General features: G+C 43.0%; 1 protein-coding gene across 9 annotated transcripts in view; it reads left to right on the forward strand.

The window, feature by feature from the left end:
* The window catches only part of sox6 (SRY-box transcription factor 6), a 131,934-nt gene that overhangs the window by 77,065 nt on the left and 31,656 nt on the right, over nucleotides 1–23,213 (forward strand). For 6 of the 9 annotated variants that reach the window (XM_062384860.1, XM_062384921.1, XM_062384905.1 and 3 more), the window contains 4 exons: nucleotides 65–237; nucleotides 1,799–1,891; nucleotides 16,168–16,291; nucleotides 20,101–20,180. In XM_062384860.1, the coding sequence (XP_062240844.1) occupies nucleotides 65–237; nucleotides 1,799–1,891; nucleotides 16,168–16,291; nucleotides 20,101–20,180 (470 nt within the window). The remainder of the gene's footprint in view (nucleotides 1–64; nucleotides 238–1,798; nucleotides 1,892–16,167; nucleotides 16,292–20,100; nucleotides 20,181–23,213) is intronic. The other 3 variants (XM_062384884.1, XM_062384891.1, XM_062384899.1) reach the window with 3 other exon arrangements.

The following is a 23,213-nucleotide window of genomic DNA, read 5'->3' on the forward strand; positions in this document are numbered from 1 at the left end:
TTTCTATTATTACTCATATTCTCCAATTTGTGTTTCACCTTTCTACTCCTTGCCCCCCCACCAGGTACTCCAGAGAGCCTGGCAGAGAAGGAACACCAGCTCTCCACGATGATCACCCAGCTCATCAGCCTGCGTGAGCAGCTCCTGGCTGCCCACGACGAACAGAAGAAGCTCGCCGCCTCACAGATGGAGAAACAGAGGCAGCAAATGGAGTTAGCTCGTCAGCAGCAGGAGCAGGTAACTGCCTACTGTGTTTAACCCCCCCCCCCCCCCACCCACACACACACACACACACACACAAACACTTTCACAGTGTATTTCTCCTTCCTTCCTACTTAAGCATCTATTCCTGTAACTCCATTAGACCCTGTTCCCTTTTTATCACTATAATAAACCCCTTTAAATACATTTGCAATGAATTGTCAACTGACTATTTCATTTAAAATTTCATGCCTGAAATGTGCCAATAAAATCCTGCTCCTCCATAGGAATTTGGAATAATATTAGATTTAAGAGATGCGTTAGTCCACACTGCCTCAGTTATTTTGGTCATGCTCTCTCGCCCACGTTTATGCTGGGTGTGTAGGAAAAAGGTTATTATGACTTGTACTAACAAATGCGGCGGGATGTGTGAATTAAACGTTATATTAAACATGGAAGTCCTCTATATCTTATAAATCGACTCCTATTAGAACAAGCTTGGCATTAGATTTGCAGCACAAATCAGGCCAATGAGCCATATTGTACAAATCAGCAAATTAGCAGAGGCCATGAAGTGTGTTAATGTCTGGGAAGAAATAAGGACACAAACTATCCACACGGGCGACACTTTTATTATCACCAGCCACTCTAATGGCTACGAGTCAATTATCAGCGAGGAGTTCACTCAGAGTTTTCTCAGCACACGCTCAAACCTTCCTGTGGTAAATGAACAGATAGACCATATACCTTAGAGTGATGCATCTGGTCATAGTGCACTAATAATACATTAACAGTATTGATTTTTTTTTAACTAATCAATGATGTTCATTTGCAAACTGCGCTCGGCTCTGTGAGCTTTGTAGATGCTGCAGCATAAATGAGCAGTGATATAAGATATTTTGTCATTTGATCTTATTTTGAAAGGCTGGAATATTAATAAAATGAAGAGAGAAAGAGGGGGAGGGGGAGATGGGGCGAGAGGGAGAGCGAGAGAGCCCGCTGAGAGCGAGAATGTCATCAAGCCATCAAGATACAACACAGTAATTAACTGTTGACACTCGTGAGGAAGCCAGCACAAATTAATCTTGACACATTTGCAGACGACCGATATCTTACAGTGAACACTTTGTAATTATATTTAAAAATGAAAATTAAATGACACTTAAAACTAGGTTGTCATGCTCAATGAAGTGGGCATGTAGAAAGAGGGACTGCTGGGATGAGAGGGATTGCGGTGTGGCTGCTCGTCACTCAAGGGGGGGGGGGGGGGGGGGGGCAGGGACCTCTGTCCTCAGTACACCGCCTGTGTAAGTTTTCTCCTTTGTGTCCCTCTGCCCTGTGAGATATAGCCGAAAATAATGGTTGGCCCAATGCATACACAATGTATCAATATATATTACACTTTTGTTAAATCACTATTTATGTGATATATTGCAAAGATTATTGTCATGGTTTAATCGCTCAGCCCTAGGATGCCATCTATCTTGACACTCCTTTATCATCTCCACATTTTCTGGTGTAGTAACTTTCATTCGCAGGACTGATTTGAGTTTCTCCTCCTTTTTGTCGATGAATGGAGTTATTATTTAATTTGCAGGGCTTCTTTTCTGTGTCCTACCAGATTGCAAGACAACAGCAGCAGCTTCTGCAGCAGCAGCACAAAATCAACCTCCTCCAGCAGCAGATCCAGGTCAGTGACTGCGTTCCTGTTGGTCTGACACTCGCAACTCACACCTCTCACTTTCTCCACACTGACACAACATTTCTCCCTCTTCGGTGTAATTAGCGCACCGCTGCTGTCACCATGAGCCAAACGTCTGGTTATATTGGCACAGATCAATAAAATTACACATTAAAATAACAGTCATTTCTTATTTATGTTACCCTCTCCCTCTCATCTTTTTTGCTTGTTTAAAAAATATTGCTTGTCTTTTTAACCCAAATTTTTGGTGTCAAACTAACATGTATCACTCTCATCAAATGTTAATTGCCTGTTGGTAATCGTAAGGGCTTTAAAATATGGAGGAGAATAATTAGCACATCTTACTGAACAAAAAAAAAAAAGGGGGAGAGTAACAACAGCTAATGAGTCCTGCTGATGGAGAAGAGCCCGGAGGTGGGGGACATGAAAGAGGATGGTAAATGCCTCTGAAACGAGTCGGGCCCAGAAGGGCAACGTGGCATGATTTCACACAGCAACTGAGCTGCTCTGGGTGGCATTGTTTCCTTTTCTCCTCCTTACTTATCTGTTCCGTATTATGTGTTTTTAACCTACGCACCTTGTGCCAGATATCATCACCTTCATCAGTGTGTGTGCCTTGTGTAATACATTACAAAGTGGTGCAGAAAGACCACCCAGGCTGCATGTTGCTCGACATAGTCAGACGGTACAGGGTAATCCAGGGTTGGTAACGGGCAGTGGTCAAGGCTGTGAGCCTGGTTGCCTGTGTGGAGCTAACGTTATCCTGCTGGGTGTTCTTAGTGTCAGGCACATCCTTCTCCGTCCACCTCCTCCTCCTCTGCTTGTTCTTCCAACAGACAACTCCCTATTTTTTCTCCTTTCATTTTACCTCTTTAAAACACTTGCAATAAATTGTTCCTCCATCACCTTGTAGCACTCTTCAATGGAGATAATGTTTGGGTCTTGTACTTAGGAGCAGATTCCTCTGTATTCTATAACCAGAGCCCTTCATTATACACAAGCAAAGTAAACTTCTAGTTTAGAACAGTTAGTACAAGAAGCAGATTTACTGCTATGACATCAAAATGATTATTTCAAGGGCTCTTTACAAGAGAAAGGCCATACTGTCAACATGTTCTTGAGATGCCACTAGTCTGGACCTTTCACTTCAACTCTGGACAGACTACCAGAAAAATTATTCATTATAACACTTCACTAAAAAGAAGCACAGAGCACAACACTCTGTCTAGAAAACACTTTAAAATGAAGTACCTTATACATTACCAAGGGGCTAGTATTACTCACATCATGGAGGGTCCTTTAGTTATGCTCATTGAGCATAAGGGCACAGCCCTAATGCATCTGACTTTTAGTGGCCCTTGCTTTCAACACAGAGTTAAAGGCAGATGATACCTGAAAATTCCCCTTGATGCATAGTTTGGAGAGAGGGTGTCGGGTCGAGTGTGCATGGGAACATGCTTCTAAATATCAATTTCAAACACTTGAACAGAGATACAAGTTAAGTCCTTTCTTGTGGAGCCCAGATAGCCGACTTCTTCTCCCTTGGCCCAAACGAGCCACAGATCTTCACTGATCAAAAAAAGAAAAGAAAGCCACATCCACAATTTAACAAAAGAGTCTCATGTTCAGGCCATCTGTTCCTCTGCCCATCAGCCTCTTGCTTGCAGCAAAACACCCCCAAGAGCAACTCAACCACTCTTCGAAAAAAGTTTGATAACGAGCAGTTCTCTTAAAATATAGTATACAACAATTCTCCATAAAAATGTCAGAAAACAATGTTTGCGATAACTTACGAAAGAAAGCGACATAAGATGGAAAAACACACTGCTAGCCAGTTAGCCCATTGGCAGTTTTTTCCGTTCACTGTTTGTATTGGCCACTCATAATAAATCATCATGAACTTTGTCACATCAGGTAGATTTCCATCGGCACTAGTGGTCCGAACAACAAACCTTTCCGATTGAGGGACCCCTAGTGGCCTTTACCTTTAAAGCAGGAGATGCTCTCTCCTGCTCACCTAGATCCTCCATATATCCAGGGTGCTGATGACCGCTCCTTTTGGAGTAGCAGAGTAGATAAAAGAGAGCACAGGGCAAGTTAGTGAAGCCTGTTGTTTTTTTTGCCACTCTGTTTTCATTACTGCTACCTCTTAAAAATGCCCTGGCCATTTTAATACATAACAGCTTTGACTTAATTAGTAACGTAAACAAGCTCCCAGCCTGTATGTCACAGACATTTAGCAAAGTGGTAAGCAGTGTTGGGGGATTGAGTTACTCTGCTATTAGCATGGAGAGCACTAAACTTTATTGGAGACCCTACTGGCCATCAAAGTCCTTCTGTTTTGGCCTCAGGGAGGAGACCAGGAGAAAGCCTCTTTTTAAGATCTTGTATTGATGATGCAGCTGATCACATCAGTGGACATTGTAAAACCGTCCAAACAATAAAAACCATGGGGATAGCAACCGGAGACTGTTGATGGCATGCTATATGTGCGCTCACACGTGGATTGATGGGAATCCATCAGAAGTGTGCGGTTACAGAGGTTTAGTGAGTGAGGTTCGGAGTGGGGCAGTGTGCAGCTTAATCAAGTTTTCCTTTTGAATAGCCGTCTCTCTTTTTTTTTTTATCCTTTCTCATCATTCCAACAAGAGAGGGAGAGAGATTTCGTCTTTGTCCTTCGGGATTACAATGTCACTTGTTTTAAGATAGCAGATGTTTTGATTGCAGTGTTAGGGGCTTATCAAAAGTTAAAGCTCAAGGCTTTGTGTGTTTTTCCCTCAGCTTGTTTGTATTCCTTCGGTCCATCCTCGCCGCTGAAATCGTCTTGGCACTAATTCAATCCCAGGATGAGATTAACTCTTCAGTTGATTTAGTCGGAACATTTGGAGAAAAAAAAAAAAACTAGGATTTTACAAGACACATATGACAATTTAACACATATATTAACAGAGAGCTGCTCAGTCCCATAGTTCCTTATCTCCGACTCTGTGTGAAGGCAGCAGGAGATTACCAAAAAAGAAATAATGAGCACCATGTTTCTACTTTTCTTATTTGTCTCAGCTCAGCATCCCTCGAACACACTGAGCACTATGTGTGCCTCCTCATGGCTTTTCTGTTTTATGAACATGTCCACTTTCTCCTGCTCCTAATGGATGAGCAGCGACTGAGCGTCACATTGAGCATCAGACTTCTTCTTCCATATGCATTTTCTAGTTAGAGTACATAAGATTGAGTAAAAAGGGTGAGCAGCATTAAAGTGCTAATGGCAGACTTGTATATCAATGTCCTCCTGGTTATGAAATGAAATGCTCTAATGAGACACAGCGCTGTATCAACCACAAGTGACAGTACTGTCCATACCCAGGCCACAAGCACTCATTCCCTCACATGTTAATGACCGCAGCTCATGCATTCCTCAAGGAAAGAAATAAACAGACTGTTTGACTCCTCATACACACATGCACGGAGGTGGTGGTGTACAGTACAGAGGCGTGCAGGGACCCGACGCATTGATACGCACATCAAGAGAATAAATATTGGCTGAAAGGTCAGGGTGAACTTTATCTTCACAAACAGGCTGGAGGGAGCAGGGCTCCCCAGATGAAACAGAGGGACTTTTTAATCCAAATCATTTAAAAAAAAAATCCTATCCTTTAAAAAGATATCAACATTATGACATTGTAATGTGTCATTGGGTTTGGCCTTGATGTGCCAACACTGAGTAAAAGATAACACACTTCTGTGGAGGCCATTGTCATATTTTTTAATGGTCGTCCAATATGTCTGGTTCCGTTAGTTTCCCTTTGACCTGTGGCCTGGCTTCAAACTCCAGCCATGTGCGCACACATAATCTGTGTTTGCAGTTAACCGTTAAACCCGCGTCTATAAAGATACACAAACACACACACAAAAACACATGTATACTTGAGGCCTTCTCAAATGTCTCTCTAATGGAGTACAGAAACTGTGGGAGGTGTGTAGACATGTAGGGGTTTCATGCTAAAGGTAAAGATCAAAAATGAAATACACGTACACCAGCATTTAGCTGCCAGCAGACACACTATGCAGTACAGTGTAATATGGTACTGCTTTGGTTATTCCAAAAGAATCTACTTTTAAGGTTTGTTGATTTGATGTTTACAGGATTTCAAACAAAATCAAGCACAGCTGTTTAAGTCTTTTATTTTATACATCTTTCTTTTTTTTTAAATACAGACAACATAATCCAACATTCTACTGTTTACTTTCAGTTAATATATTTTCAGCAGGGGGAAAAAAATCTGGCGAGCAGAGTGTTTTATTTAGTCGCACATGGATTTCCCATTCCCCTCCGTTACAAAGAAACCAGAGAATTCACAGGGGAAGCTCTGTAAAAGTGTCTTCTGTATTCAGTGGCTCTCCCCAGTAAGACTGATTTCACAGATTTTTTATAAAAATCTGGTCCCTGCTTGGCTTTAGCTGCACTCAAGGACTTTCAAATTCTTATTGTAATGCTATTCCAATGAGATCCTGTTATATTCTTAAGATGTTTGGGGTCAGGAACCAAACCAACATAAATCATCAAGTCAATGTAAGATCTTTGTCACTGGGAAGCAGTTTCTCTCTAATAATTGGCTTGGATCAGACTGTGCTAGCTGTTTTCACACAGCCTCATGTTTCTACCATAATTCTTTATGCACTTTTTTCTAATGCTGCACAAATAGTTATCCAAAAAGATCTCCCAGCATGAACAAAAACAGATTTTACTAAACTGCTGTTTTGTCCTTGGATAAATTCTCTTTAAATGCAGGTTCACAATCACTTTGTCTATTATTATAAAAAAGAATATGCATGCTCTCCAGTGCAGTAATTTAAAGCACTGATCCCATTTAGTTACCATCTCAAAGGGGAAAATAGACCACAGCATTGCAGTGAATATTTTAAATCGATCAGATGACTTTAAATAAACACACGGCTGTGTGGTAATTGCACAAAGATAATAGCGCTAATTTGTGTATTCTCAGAAGCTTTTGTTGTCTCGGCAGCACAAATGATTTTCTCAGTGTGAGACTCTTATTTATGCACTGGCAAAAAAAAAACTACACACACAAAAATACACATTGTTAAAGAGAATGTGCAAGTCCCCCAATTAGTACAGCTAGATTGGAACTGTTAGCACGATAATAAGAGAATAATAGAGCAGGGAAATGATAATATATGTATAAGTGTGTGTGTGTGTGTGTATGGGTGGTGTGGGGGTGTAAACGCTGTGCTGCCAGTTCTTCCCTTGTGTTGTAGAGCCCTGTGTTAGCCTGCTAGTAGGATTATGTGGGGGCATTAACAGCCTCGTCAGACGAGCTTGGCTCTCGCCCAGGGAGGCTCAGTCCAGCCTGTTCATCCTCCATTTAAGGAGACTGTTAGCTGATGAAGATGTGCACATGCAAGACTGAAGATTAAAGAAAGCGGTGACCCGACTCATTAGCCCCTGTGATTTAATATATTGACACTTTGATACAAATAATTCCATTTAGTGGACTCCATCGGCGGGGAGGGAGCGATCAATTCAATTAGTTATGAAATGTGACTTCTTGTCAGGAAGCAGAAGAAACGCTGACGTTAAACAAAGTCGTGTGTAATTTAAACAATAAAGCCACCGTGGCCCTGTTAAAACTTAATGATGCACAAGAAGGTGTAATAGATACAACCCCGGCTGGGCGATGGCAGTGATGGTTTGCAAATGAAGCTAAGTGGCTGAGCAGTTGGCATGTAATGCCATTTGTCTGTTAAAACAAATCCTTGCTTTAGGAATATAAACAGTGGAAGCTGTTTGAACGGTCTGGGGTCTGTGGGTTTGTCCCAATAGGTTTTTTCTCTGGATGAAATGCACCTATTAGCATCAATTTACTTTACATTGAGAGTGCAGATTTAAGTTATAGTGCCACACAGGCAGGGTTACTGAACCGTGCTGCTGTAGTAAGTGTAAATAACGGCGTTTAAGGATATAAAAGCTAAACAGATACACCCTCTTTTATTAACCTGTAACAACTGATCCCATGCTTTACTGCGAAACGCGCTGGCTCGTTCCGCGTCTCCGCCAATGAGCTGGGAATGTAGACAAACATCGATCAATTATTGCTGTAAATTACACAATAAGGCTGTGTCTTTGTGTAATTGGCCTTTGTGTTCCGACACCTCCGCTGTTTAAGCAGCAATAATTAAGAGGCTCCATATGAGCGGTGCCACATGAGCGGCTGTGATGTGTGAAATCACACCTGAGGGTCTACTTAAAATTAGTCACCTGAGGGTTTGTTAAGCAGCGCTGGGACGGGTTAATTTACAACGCAAACTTCCAGCCGTCTATCAGTCCTCACGGGCGACGAGAACAATCGACACGAGACAGACGATCATCAGGCACAAGCAACATGGAGCTGTCGAAATTAATTGGGTGCTAAATAGTGTTCATCTATTCTCTGCGCAAACATACGATGAAGGAAAAGTACTTTTCCACGCGGGTATCACAATAAAGCACCTGTTCGGGGCTCCACAGACCTTCCCTGGATGAAGGCACAGCACATACACTTAACACCCATTGTAACCCAAGCCTCGAAAGGAAAATATCAGTTGAGGGAGAACACATCCTCCAGTGTGATGTTGATTTAGTTTCCTCCCGCTCTCTGCATGGGCTGTGTTTTCTCTGCTAATGTTGTGCAAACTGTTTTGTCTTTGCGTTGGCCTCGCGCGGCCATCATCCTCAGCAGTGGGCACACTCACAGGGGAGAGGGAGCCGCATTAATGGGCTCCACTGTGTACGGGCAGCCGGCAGGGAGAAAGGGGCGCGTGTTTTCTTAGGGCCGGGGTGGCAAAGCAAAGCATTCAGCCCATGGTCAGTGTAAAAAGGAGCTTTTTGTTTTTGTGGTGAGCAGAGTCCAGGCATTCCTCAGCGTAACACAATGAATGAGCCGGTTTGTCCTGCGCCTTTTCTCAAAAAATAGAACTGTCGAATTAATTCCGAATCTGTTCTCCAAATCTTTTTTAATTTAATAAAGTATATCCTTAATTTCATAGCTTATCCTTGAATTAAATATTTTTCCAAACATGTTCTGATTTGATATAAACTCTATAGTTGTTTTTCTCATTATCAGTGGATTATATTTGATCATGTTTGAAGTCTCAACAACACACTTGTCTCTAATAAAACTCGCGCCTCCTGACAGGCCTGTTCTCCGCTGAACAACAGAATGGGCTCTGTTGTTTTCGGTGGCCCCAGCAGCAGCTGGGAAGTATCAGTGAAGACAGAGCCTGTCTATGATTGGAGGATGGGACTGAGGGGGGGTAGCCCAGCCATAGTGTGGACAATTCTGTCACAGAAATTAGGGGTGGTCTACGGTTTCACCGCCAGACAAAATACTTTTTTCTCATAGGCATTAGAACTGCAAAGATTTTAAATACATGTTTAATCAGGGAATGTAATATTGAACCCGTGCATAGTGAAGCCTCGAGGGAATGTTTCTTATAAAACACATTACAGTAAACAGTGGACATACACAGCCTTTACACGTCGAGTGTTGAAGTGTGCGATATTTCCAAACCTTTACAGCCACATTATTTCATAAGCCTCACACACTTAAATCCGTCCTTTCCTTCCCCTGCTCTGTTCCCATCACATGGATGTAGCCGGCTATCTGACTAGCCCGTGTCCAATGTTCTTTGGAAACTCACTGGCCCCCCTGCAATGAGGGTCGGAGGCATTTCACTCATTCCCATTTCCATACTGCGAGGATGTATATGCCCCCCCCCAAACACTTGTGGGTTTGTTTATGTCTGTTCTCTTCTGTCCCGTCATTACGCATGCTGTTTGAGGGAGTCCCCATGGATATGGCAAGTTTACTGCAAAACCTTAATTCTACGGCCAGACCTTGAAAAAAATATTCATTCTTACTAGCATGTCGGCTCCTGGCCCCCACCCGAAAAACTGCCAGAAATATAAGACTCAAAAGATTCTGTATTTTAAAAGGGTTGTAGTGCAGGCAGGCGTGTGTCACAGTGTAGCCATATTGTGTCAGCGTGGAGAAGGGATGTTTTTTTTCTTTTTCTATATTTAATATGAATGTTTGAGCCTGTCTGGAATCAAACACAGACAATGTGGCAGAGAGAACTGTCGCATGCAAAGTCTTTTGTCACATAAACCAACCAAAACGGCTCCTAAAATTATATTTATTTTTCTAAATTTGTGGACAAAAAAAACAACAATTTTAAACATGCATCTTAGAGCACAATTTGGATTTTGTGCACAATTTCAATATAATTGGTATCAATGCAGGATTTTAAATATCCATTCACATGAACTGGGTTTTCATTTGCAAATTTATTCTACACATTTTGGTCCACTTATCCATTTTCCATCAGTCTTGACGTCACACTCTTATTTGATTTCCTATAACATGCGATACATAAACTGCATTAAATGCGAACTGTGTGTAGAAATCCTGTAAATGCGAAGCAGTGTATTTAGGCGAACAGTGGCCCTGCAGTTTTACTCCTTAGTTCCAGCAAAGTCCAGAGGAGCGATGAGAGGGGGGGGAGGGCCAGAGAGGAGGGATTTGGGGTGGGGCGGTTCAGAGAGTTGTACTACCCTGCGTTCAAGCTGCCGTCTTAATATAGACATATTGAAATGGCTGTTTTCCAAGAAGGCTTGTTTTACTGTGTAAGGAATTAGTGGAACAAGAAGTCATCTATTGGTTAGTCCCTCTGCATAGCCTGACCTCACTCAAGTGTCTGGATTTGCTGCACTGTATCTCAGCTCTCAGTGTAGCACACACAGGCGTAACGCTCCAACCTGAGCCCACGCTGCCTGCCGTCAGAGTACTGCACACCAACAATTCACAGAAAATATCACAGGCGAGCGCTTGGACACTATTGATCTTTGCTTCAGATGTCTGTCTGTTGAATTTCAGCAGAGAAGGGTGCGGGACACTAATTTCACATGCAGGAAGGAAGTGAGGAGGAAAAAGGTCAGAGACTTGACAAGGACAAGGGCCCTTTGTTAGTGACCCGAACCTCTCCAGTCTACTCGCCCTCCCGTTCCAGTGCGCTCATTTCCAGAGCAGACAAGCAGGAATAATGTGCCTCAGTCCGCTGGGTGGTAATATGAAGACCTTCATTCAGAGGCAGAAGTCTGGAGCATCAAAGTCTGTCTCAAATCTATTGATCTATTTGTCTGATTACCATTAGCTGCAGACAAATCCAAACACCAGCCCACCTCTGTTCGATCCAGGCGTGTGTCTGCCACGTGTTGCAGCGGCTCACTGGGCTCGGGCACCATAACCGGCAGATAAGTGACCTGTATTAAAGGAGTCATATTTGTTTAAAGAACTGCTGATTGTTATTGGGGGGCGGAAAATCCTGAAGCAACACGAGCAGCCTAGAAGCGCCTCCACTGAGTGATTTTCCTCCTGGTTAGGCTCCAGTACAGTGTACACCCAGCGGGCTGTGTACACAGTGGCGGGTGTTAAACAATATCCTGCTGTCTCGTGTCAGTTTCTACTGTGTGCGCTGCCGTTGGGATGGAGCCAGACTTAGCAGTTTCATCGAGATCACTTTCCCTTTAAACAGATCACAAAAGGTGATTTCTACTCGCAGGCGTTTGGAGTGCAGCTCAGTGGAGGGCAGGGGGGGGAATGAAGTGTGAACTATCAGTTCTTACAGTAACAGCTGGAGTCTCTCCTCCCTGGGTGAAATTACAGAACCTCCTATAGAAAATGTGAAAGAGAAGGTTAGCGAGAGCCGCTGCTCTGACAGCTACTAAAGTGTGGAAGTGATTTTATTAAAATGAGATGTCAGTGCAACATGAGTCCTCCGCTAATTACTGGTGATTGTGATCTTTTCCTAATGGAATAAGGAACCTATTATAATCCAAATGATTGTACAGGATTACGAACACATCATCTCCATGAGCTCCTTGGAAAAACGTTGGCTACTTGCGGTCATATTGATTTCTGTTTTTATCACGAAACACCTGACATGGTTTTACCTTTTTATCTTCAAGGCGAATGAATGCAGATCATATCAGAGATAAGCATCTGTGGGTGAGAGGTGTGTTAAAAGGTGTCAAGTAGCAGATAATCAGGATATTAGACGCAGGATCTAACAGGTTTTTTCAAGCTAATAACCAAGAAACAAGGTGAGAATGACGTAGGACTTTGTCTTTTTAGCTCCTTTTGTTAACACTCCCTGAATCTGCATGTAACTTGTGGCATGTGTCGAGCAGCAAGCTTGAGCGTGGCTCGGTGCGTGCGAGTGTAATGGGGTTTAGAGAGAAAGCCAGCAGGGGGTCCACAGGCCTCCTCGGTGCTTTGTAGAGGCTGTAACAGACAGAGAGGAACATGGGTGTTGACAGGGGCCCGAGTGAGAGCTGTAATGCGCTGCACATCTCCATTTGTACTCTGAGTTATGGAGCTGCCTGCTCATGTTATAGGTGGACGCTTAAATGTTAATAAAAAACGACTTAATTTTTCTTGGTAATATTTAACTTGACTATTTAATCACACAGTCGGTTAAAAATAAAAGTGCATCTTACATCTGACATGTTTAGTACTGTCTGTATTTAAGCAACTACATGTGCAAGTAGAGGTTCATCCTTCATGAGTTAATGCAGTATTAATTAGTAGCTTGTGTGTTTTAAGTGAAGGGAGAAATACAATTAGCTTTTTGAAGAATACCTCTTCTTTCAGACCATGTGTTTTTACACTTGAGACTGAGTCTGATTCATCCTCTGCAGTCCTACCGTAGCGTGTGCTGCTGTTGTAAAACATTCATTGTTGCAAAACAAAGCATTTCTGGTTTAGCTTGGTTATCAAGCAAAGATGTATTTGCTCAACTTAATGGCCAAGTTAAAAAAATAACAATACACAAAGAGGCTAATTTTAAAAGAGCCTAAATTTGGAATCAAGACAGTTGACAAATTATGCAACTAAAATAGGACAAAGACGTGACCGAACTCAATTTTGAAAAATAACTTAACTCAACGCAAAGTAAACCCGATTAGCACTTAAATTACACGTTATCTATACGGTGCTTACTGTAGAACGGCAAGTTGGTTCTATTTATCAAACGCCAGCATCTCCTCGAGAGGGAAACAGATTGCGTGCTGGCCTGCTGCAGACTTCATCAGGTCATGTGAATTGATGATACATGTTGCAAGGCGGCTGAGTTCCCCCGGAAACCTCTGTTGGAGCGCGTGCTGGCAGAGACGAGGGCCTCAGCCAAGTCTGTCTGACTGATCACTACAGATGCTCCTCTTCAAGTATTCCGAGTCAGATCCTTAGTGCTGGGTCTTGAGGGACAAACAATAGCACCTGTTCCTCATAAGATAGCCCATTCATGTATCTTTAATGAAGCCTGGGGGCAGATGGTGTGAAATGACATTATCCAGTACTTAGCAGTGCTAAGACAAAGGAAGAGCAGTGCCAGCACAACAATGGCGCTGTATTCACGAGGAGAAGGAAGAACGCTGCCCAAGTGCCCCGCTCACATCTGCTCCACTTTATTCTCTGACTCCTCAAGATCATCTTGGCAATAGAAATATCCTGGGCACGCGGCCCACACATAGATGAACTTGAGTGAAAGTGGAAGGCACACACTCTGTATGCACTTTTTCTGCCTCTGCTTTTTTTTTCATAAACGTATTCATTTTTCTTAAAAAATTACCTCAACCGTCAAATTCCTGACAACGTTTTTCTGGAAATGTTATAATCTGCTCGGCTGATAACTGACGGCTCAACAATCCTCCGCCATTTGTTGCCACCTTGAAGCTCCTCAAAACCTGCCTCTCCTTTCTCTGACACTACTCGCCGTAAATTAAACTTTAATGCACGGAGCTCATTACTGCAAATCACAGCAATTCACACCCAATGCATTTATTTCCCCTTCAACACACATTTACACTCCGTCTTGCCTCAATGAATCTTGTATATTCTGCCCCATATATTAAAATAATAATAGTAATAAAAAGCCGATGTCGCTGATGAAAGGATATCGTTATAAATATGTCCAATTACTGATGCCTTTTTGCTTACGTCCATGCACTGTGTTTGATATGTATGCATCTATAGTATAATCCTGTTATTCTAATTAATGTAGTCACATTTTAATTTAAAGATAATTTAAAAACAATTAAAGGATCGAGTTGCCTGAATGATTTTCATATTGTTTCTTCATGTGATGCAGCTGTTTTTCTGATGTAATTTAAAAATGGATGATATAATTATCTTTAAGACCATCCTTAACATTAGAGCAATGCACTTTGAAGTTGCATATAAACATTAGACCTGCTCAGATGTTTTAACTTAGGAGAGTGTTTGTCTTCTTTATGTCCGAGCGAGAGGAAATGTGAACAGATTGCTGTGAAAGATATACTTACTTTGAAAAATGTATGCAAAATCCAAGAATGATCACATGGAAACAAAATGTGTCGTGTTGTTTTCTCTGCTATAATATTTGACAGTCGATAACTTCCATGACATAACTTTTAATTTACTGCGGACGCGTGTTCGTTAATTCATGAACGTGTGTGAACTACCGTGCGGCACATGTGTGTAACACACATGCAGGGACGTGGACTTGAGGGAGCCCTTCTCTGTCCCGTGACTGCCACACGTTCAGAAACAGTCTCCATCTGGTTTTACAGTCCAAATACACAGACAGAGAGAAGCTGTGTTCCCCAGTGTCCCCCCCGCCTGTCACTGGCCCTGCCTCATGTTGTGACATTAATTATTGTGTTTTTCCATATGTTCCATACAAGCAAGGCCAAGATCCATCTTTCATCCGTTCAGACTGGAAACTTGGAAGACAAATCCCTATAAAGCAATGTTTTATTTAAGGTCATTTGTCGCAGTCTCCTTGGACATTTATTTTTTCTGCAGTAAAAGCACATTTTACAGAATTACTTCTAGAAGAATTACATACTTTTCCATTCTTCGTGTAATGCACTTTCTGCACTTGCACTTCTGGAAAAGCTCAGTAGACATAAAATGTTTCTATTTATTTGGTTTTCAGTTGAGCTCTGCACCTCTGGACAGATCAATAAAGTAGTTTTAAGTAGGTTTAGCGTGCTAGCTGCAAGAGAAACCGTGTGCGACTACTCCGGTAAAGGGTCTACAGGGGGACTGATGCAGGCTGAGAAAAGTGAAGATCATAGCAGACCTCAGCCAGAACACGGGGGGGGGGAGAGTCGCTGCTCGGAGCAGGTTGATTTCATGCCCCAATGCAGCGGCGGTAATTGCACCCAGACCCCGTTTTATTGCGAGTTGATTTTAAGGGGGGATGAATGGAGAAACATTCTGTAAAGTGTTTATTTTGGGGGATGACCTTTATTAACCCATTTTCCAGGCAGGTTCCCCTGAGGTGGCCTGGCTCGGTGCGAGATTAACTCTCGCAGGCCCGTGGTAGCGGCGCTGCTCCCCATCATAGACTTTCAGGAAGCTGAGAATGACAGTGAGATTGGAACTTGCAACATGTGTAGAAAAGAAAAAAACCCACACACCACTTTTGAGACATAAGCTACTCACCCACCCTTGACACACACACACACACACATGCAGGGAGTTTGTGTGGATATCCGCAGTCGGCCAGTCAGCAACAGGCTGGACGGTGAAGGTTAATATGCGAGTGGAGCAGACAGCCAGAGAATGACATTAAAATGAAATACAGCGAGTGGCAACGACTATTCAACTGCTTGCTATTTTTCCTCCGCTGAAAACAGACGTAGTAAATTACTGGATTGTCTTCAGGCTTTTATCATCTAAATAAATGATCACCCAGGACTGTGTGTGTAGTTGATCTTTCCTTGAGGTGAGTGTGTGTGTGTGTGTGTGTGTGTGTGCGTGTGTGTGTGCACATGGCGATCAGTCTTCAGTCTCTGCACCTGTGTAATACATTCAACAATCCCCTTGCTGACATGTTGTATCTGCTGCAACAGAAGCCACACAGACCTGCCGAGCCTCTCCGCTCTCTGTCCTACACGTCGCCTCCTCTAACTGATCCTGGAACAATTGCGTATGGGGGGGGCTCTTTGAAGTTCCAAGGTAAAATTGTGGCTTGGATTAAGAGCAGGCGTAGCTCGGCGAGGTATTGTGTGAGCACACGAGGGCCGTCACCGCCGTAGAGCCCCCTGTCAGCACGCGTTAGGAAAGGCTGTGATCTGGCCTCCCCCCTGAGTGGGCTGTGTGTGTCTGTGAACCATGCCTATGCTTAGGCCTCTCTCTGATCTCTGCTTCCTATCTCTTCAGCAGGTCCAGGGTCACATGCCTCCGCTCATGATCCCCATTTTTCCACACGACCAACGCACTCTGGCAGCAGCCGCCGCCGCCCAGCAAGGCTTTCTCTTCCCCCCGGGATTGTCTTATAAGCCAGGTATGCTTGCAACTAAAGTTCTCATTTTGTCTTTCTCCTCTCTCCATTTGCTTCATCTTTCATTCATTATAATGACTTGATACATTGTCCAACAATAATAAACAAGTGCTTCATTCACACGTGAGGCCATTGACACGATCTGCTCCGTCTGAACTTGCACTTGGGACCAAACGCCTGGGAATGTTCTAGTCCAAGTGGAACAATAGATATGGGCCGAGAAGCCGAGGAATGTAAACAAGTCTTCAACATGAAAGTATCTTTCAGTAGTTTGCTGGCTGTAATCTGTTAGTATCCACTGTGAGAGATCCAGTATCACGGGGGATGAACCCTGCATGAAAAGTCCTCCTATTGTCAGCAACTCCCGTTTTACAATTTCACACAGTTATGCCTTTCGACGGGAGAATTAAGTAATTAAAAGACAATTGTGAGTTGGGGAGGTTTCAGGACGAGGTGAGGAACAGGTTTCCATTGCTTGTATCAGCATGTCTCCTTCTCTTCCTTTGTTGTTCAAATCGAGCAAAGATAAGATCCACAGCTTTAGAAATAAAACTTTAACTAAAAAAAATGTTGTAACATGTTGACTGATGCCCAGCCAATACAGTAACGTATGCACCCTCATATTCGTGTCAACATAGATGTGCTTCCACATACTGATGTAAACAAATTGTGTAATGCAAATCTCTTCATTTTAGATTTTGATCAAATTATAAAAAAAAAAACGTCAAGGCTTTTTCCCTATTTCCTCTGCCACATGCAAATAAATGGAGACAATGTTGTTTTGATCAGTGTCAAAAAGAAAACGATTTTTGAGTCAGACAGAAAAAGGGAAAGTCCACTCATCGGTCATAAACCCAAACCAGGACCAGAACAAGGAGTAGGACTGGAAAAGGGAAAAGAAAGACTTGGAAGTCAGCAGGTTTCGCAGCAGAACATTAGAAAGGTGTGGTAGTGCAGTTAATGAATTAACTATAAAACCACAGGATGAAAAAGAAAGTCAGCTATTTTGGAACTATGGAGCCATGACAGCTTAAACAAAGTGCCTGAGGGCAAGTCTTTTACCAGTGTGCCTTCTGCGATAGATTTGACAAGGAAAATGTTTTAGTTCAAATAACAGGAGCTATTATGGAATCATGGTGAGGGGTCGCCATGTGTATGGTTCCTGCATTATTCATGAGTTCATGGAGAAAAAAAGCAAAGGGGGTCTGAAAATGACTCTTGCAGTCAGGAGAGGTATTTTCAAAACATCTATTATTTCCCCCCCGATCCAACACAATATACACAATATTTCTGTAGAGTACAATGTTATCACCACCACCTGCAGGGTGTACAGGATGCTGCCGTGTCCTTTCTCCATGAAGTGAGTGGCCAAGCATTCACTTCCAAGACTAAGGCCCACTAATCTGATGTTATCATTTTGAGACAGCCCCCGGGGACCACTGCTTATGACCCCCAGCCCTGTGGTGCTCGCATTGGCAACAGAGTCATTCTAGCACCATAGTGGTAAGTCATCACCCCATCCACTGGCTGTGCTCAATGGCCTGGTCTTGCACGGTAGACAAGCACAGTCACAGAGGCACCGACTCATCTTTTAAACAAATAGATACAAGTCGGACTTCCCAGTCTGTTCGCACTGTTTACACAGACATTCAGTCTGATGTGTGTCTAATGGACCCACAGAATGACCTCATAGTCTTTCGCTTCCTCTGACAGTCTTCCTCATAAGCGCCCTGCTGACAGTTCAAAGTGTCCTCATGCTATTTTTAATCTTCAATCTCTGATTTTTTTATCACTAAATTTGTTACTTTTAAACCAATTTCCTGATATTGTGGCGCTTGGAGCACATGGATTTCTTGTTAATGTGCAGTAGAGTTTGGTTCAGGACGCAATTTGCCTAATGTGTTACCTGATTACAACACACGTGCAGTGTGAAAGTAAAAGTTAATAGGCCAGATTGGGAATCCACCTCTAATATATTAACTTAAATAAATCAACTTACCCATCTAATTAATTATACCTGTTTATATGTGTCTTCGATAAAAATTCTTGGCATATTAATGATATTTAGAAGGCACTTTAAAAAGACAAGTGTGATCCAGTCATAATATTCATTCATCATTATTTGATCTGGCCTAAGACAGGTTTCAGTTTCATCTGTCAACCCTCAGCAGAGCTTTTATTTTATAGAATAATATGAGCAGGGAAATATAGCCTGTTGTGACCACGGTGTCACCTGAACTACCCCCCCCCCCCCCCACTCCTCCCTCCTCCCTCCTCCCTCCTCCTTTAACATTCAGAGTCTTGGCCTCAGGCATGGGACCAGCCATGGAGAGTTAAAAAAACAGAGTAAAACTCAATTTTAAACGTAATTCTCTTTCACCACTGACGCTAAACTGGCACAGTTCCCATTCTGCTGGAGCCTCAACACAGACTGTGCATCCAGGACCTGGGAGCCTGAGACCCCCAAGCAGTGGAGGGGTGTTCACTTAGCACATGACCCCCCCCCCCCCCCCCCCCCCCCCCCCCCCCGCAGGTTTCACATGACATCTTAAGACATCCAGCCATTTATTATTCCCAAATCTGAGGTCACAGACGGCATGGAGCGAGAGACGGCAGAAAGAAAGCGATACCAAAAAAAAGGAGGTGTAGAAATAACCACGGTACACAGCCACACATCCAACCCAGCACTATTTGAAACCACTTCTGCCGTGTGATTTTATTTGCTACTAAATGGGGATTGAATTTCCATGGCCTGTATCACATTGTGCTGTGCTGTACAAGATTGCAAAGTGAGGCGAGCGGGCGAGGGCAAAGTGAAAGAGAAGGTATATACATTTACCTTGTCTGTGGCTTAATGGCTCCATATGTTTGTGAGGAGATGTGACAGGCAGAAGTGGGGCCTGAGCGAAGGCCAACTACCCCTCCCCGCTCCCACTGTGCTCCCCAACCTCCCCCTCCCTTCAGACACATGCTTCAAACCACCCTTCCCCTCCATGAACGCCATGCTGCCCCGTCTCACTGGGGCTGTTCTGTCTGTCTCAACACACTGGGCTGATGTGTCAAAGCATCTGTACCCCCGTGGATATCACTCATACTGCAGCCGTTTTTATATCGCTGTCTGACAAAGGTGCTGATGGCAGGCGAACAGTAGTGAGTAGTAATGAATAGTGCTGCTATTTGGAGACCAATTCTTCCTCGCTTGATCACAGTGACATGTGAGATAAGAATGTGTGGGTTCTTTTTTCTTTTTTTTTTTTTACTCTTGTTATTGTGACTGCACACTTGTTCCAACCAGTTCACATACAAGTGTTTTCACTCTGCTGCCAAAGCTATCACTCAGACCCAAACAATGTAGGGCTGAACAATGGCCAGACAAGTCCACTGCTGTTAGAACTACCTGATAGAACATGCTGGTCCTTTGACATGATGGCTAATTGAATCCCAGGGAGATATTTAACATTTATTATGAACACGCATGAACGCACGCACACAAACATCTTAAAAGAACTCTTTACTTGTTAAAATATTTAGGAGCTATTGCTGTCATGGTATTTTCCAAGAGTAGTGTGCAGGTGGAGGTAGGAGAGAATGGCGGGGAGCGTTCCTGAGTAATCCTGCTCCAGTCAAACCAGATTAGCCTTTTGTTAATGCAGATGTTTGGGCTTGAAGCCGAGGGCTCGCTGCAATGTGCCACATGGCTGTGGCAAAGTAGCGGAGGGCCCAGGATCCGTGTTGGCACTTGCCTTGCTGCGCTGGGCCGGCTCATTGTCTGAACCTGTACGCATTGTTGTCTATATCTCCCTCTCTGACAGGTGATAACTACCCGGTGCAGTTCATTCCATCCACAATGGCAGCTGCAGCAGCGTCAGGACTCAGCCCCCTCCAGCTTCAGGTATGTACAGTACGATGAGAAAGAATGTTAGGGACGCCCGCCAAGCCCAGGGCAGAAAGAACGGCTAAGCAGCTGTATGCCAAGTAATGAGCTGCACACTAAATAATCCTGGAGGCCCCCAGCTCACACGTGCTTATCATCTTACATATGTAATTTATCCCATTTTATAGAGGATTTATCCCCACTAGCTCTGCCCAGCAGAGGAGAGAGGAAGATAATGGTTATTAGAGGGAATGAGAATCACTTTGGTTGTCTTAATCGCCTGCCGGTGAATTGATCAGAAGACAATTGACTAAGCAAGCAAAAAAATCGCCTTCTTAACTGCTTAGCTGGAGCTTTTCTATCACTGTGAGGATAACAAATGAGAAGAAACAATGGATGTTCGCAGTGAAGCAGACTCCTGGTATGTTACACAGAGTGAAGCTGAGAAAATGCGTTTGAGAAAAAGAAATGTTGGGACAGGTTCCAAGCCCTACAGGCTTTTCTAACAGCATTTAAAAGAGCTGAACTCAGGTCAGAGCTTAACCTGAGGACATAATGTTTAATGAAGATAATTATCTGCATTGCATGGTTCAAGTTATTACTATTAGAGATAATATTGTTACCAGAGCTCTCTCAGTCTCTGCCTGATCTTGTTGATAAAGATTATTTCCATTAAATGTTGAAGTCACACAAGCAGCAATAGGAGTTTAGGATAAAAATCATTTTTCCTAACACGTGTTTTAGCCACCACTAATGCTTTGTCAACAACAGCATATAAAAAGGGGGTGAGACCTCTTTTCACGTGTTTGTAGGAATATAAGCTTGAGGCTGCTTAAGAGAATGTGTTTCCATAGTTTATAAGTGTAACTTAGTTTGTGTATCATAACAAAGTACATTGGGAAGGAGTAGTTGTTCAGATAGGCATGCTGAATGTATTTATAGTGGTGGATGAAGTCAGATGAGAGTCATATATCTGAAGGTTGGGGTGAGGAGGGGAGACAGGTCTAGAGTCATTAATTCTCATTATGTATCTAACCCTGGGAATGGGCAAAAACATAGCCTCCTAGACCATGACTTGGCTGACCTTTAGAGAACACAGTAAACAAAAAAGAGGTGCATTTTCCATTAATTGAAGTCTGTCAGCCTGTCCCATATTCCGCCTGCTGTCTGCTATTTACCCTGCATAGAGACTCCCCTTAAAACAGCAAGGCAAGTCAAACATGCCCTTTTCTACACTGCTGGGATCAACAAACCGTGCGACTGCCACCACTTCCTCTACAAAGCACTGAGAGGCTGCCGTGATTAAAAACATCATATCAGCCCAGACACAGAATTAAGTTACAGTTGCCTCCTGCCTTTTAAACCTATCAAAATTAAAGTATTGCAGTGTAAATCAGTGTGGGTGCGAGTTTGAGTGAGTGGACTCGTGAAAGAATCTCATCAACAATGTAAAAATCACAGCGTGATAAAAAAAGGGGATATTTAAATTGAGGTGAAACGAAGTAAAGAGACACTTTATCTGATAAGTAGTGCAGTGAAGAAAGTATGGCTGACCTCAACAGCACTGAAAGACATTCACACATTTGAAGATCGAGACACTTTTTTTTTCAAACTCCACTGGTTAGTTTTTCGGGTTTAATTTCAATTAAAAAAAACATATATATATATGGATGCAAGATAAACTGTCCCTGACAATATTCACCGACCATATGATTTGAATCATTGCATCAACTTGAACTGTCCTCAACTTTTCTATTTCTACCTCCTCACATTCTTCATCTTCCTAACATAACACATACAGAGAAATAGAAAATCGCATGCACATACCCCCCCATTAAAATATCTCTTCCTGTCAGCGGGCATTGAAAGGTATAATTTCCGCCGATAGATTGTGCAATATATGAACCTTAAAAATTATCTTATTGGAAGAATTAATTCCCACAATGCTGCAGAGGTAATGTGATCAGCCATCCAGTCAGAGAGGCCAGCCGCTCCGTCAGTCTTAATGTTGGCTGCGCAGCCTCTTCACAATCTCCTCTGTCATAACAGTCTGGGATCCCCCCCATCCCCTGCCCTTAAGGAGAAGAAAACCCAACAAGGTAACAAAGGCTTAAAGCTGATGGATGTAAATGAATCTTCTAGGGAGCGTTTGAGTGTAGGAGACTGTAATTTGCTTGTCAATACAGGATGGTAGCATCACTCCGGCGGCTGGCAGACTGCAAGTGGCTGTCACCAGGCGTTGCTGTACCACGGGGCAATTTCACTCAATGTTTTCCTGACAGATTGGCTCTCGTCCTCAACTCACAGGAGAGGAAGGCGGGTAAACTATCCCTTCGCGACATGCCCCTCTTCATTAGTGCCCACACAGGGCCAGGATGAGCCCAGAACCAGCAGGAAACAATGGCTCCGTCCCCGCCTGTCCTTCTCTAAATACAACCGACACCTCTCATCTAACAGAGGAAATTGTGCTCAGATTGTATCCCAATCTGTCTGGACATCTAGCTATATTCAATTGAATGGAGGGACAAGCAGGGAATTTCCCTAATTCCACAAAAGAATTTTCCATTTAGAGAAACAGTTATTTTGCTGTGTGTACACTATACATTGCATCAGTCGCCAAGTGAAAAACAATCTACTTAATGCCAATATCAACTTGATATATATCACCCTTCCTTTTTACAGAACCATTGAGAGGGTCCTGCTTTTCAATGGAAGCAGGACATTCGGGTTATAAAGCATTATTAGATAAAACAGAACATCTGGGATCGCTGCAGGGTCATGAACTAAATATAAAGAAATTATCTGCTTTCACTCAGTACAAGCTTCATCTTCCATCTCCTGCCGTTTCTGTCTTAATTTTCCAGTTTCCCACCTTGAACCTTCTCTAAGTGTCTTAGTCTGTATTTTTCTCCCCTCTTTTCTTTGCTCATTCTGTCCGTGCGTTTCACTTACTGTTTTTAACCCCAAATTTCCCAGGTCCATCACATCCTTAAGCTGCTTGAGTTCAGACCTAACATGTAATGCAATTACCATCCGCCACATTTGCTATGG

The sequence above is a fragment of the Platichthys flesus genome, chromosome 1 (genome assembly GCF_949316205.1).
Source record: "Platichthys flesus chromosome 1, fPlaFle2.1, whole genome shotgun sequence".
In the NCBI taxonomy this organism is placed as follows: Eukaryota; Metazoa; Chordata; class Actinopteri; order Pleuronectiformes; family Pleuronectidae; genus Platichthys; species Platichthys flesus.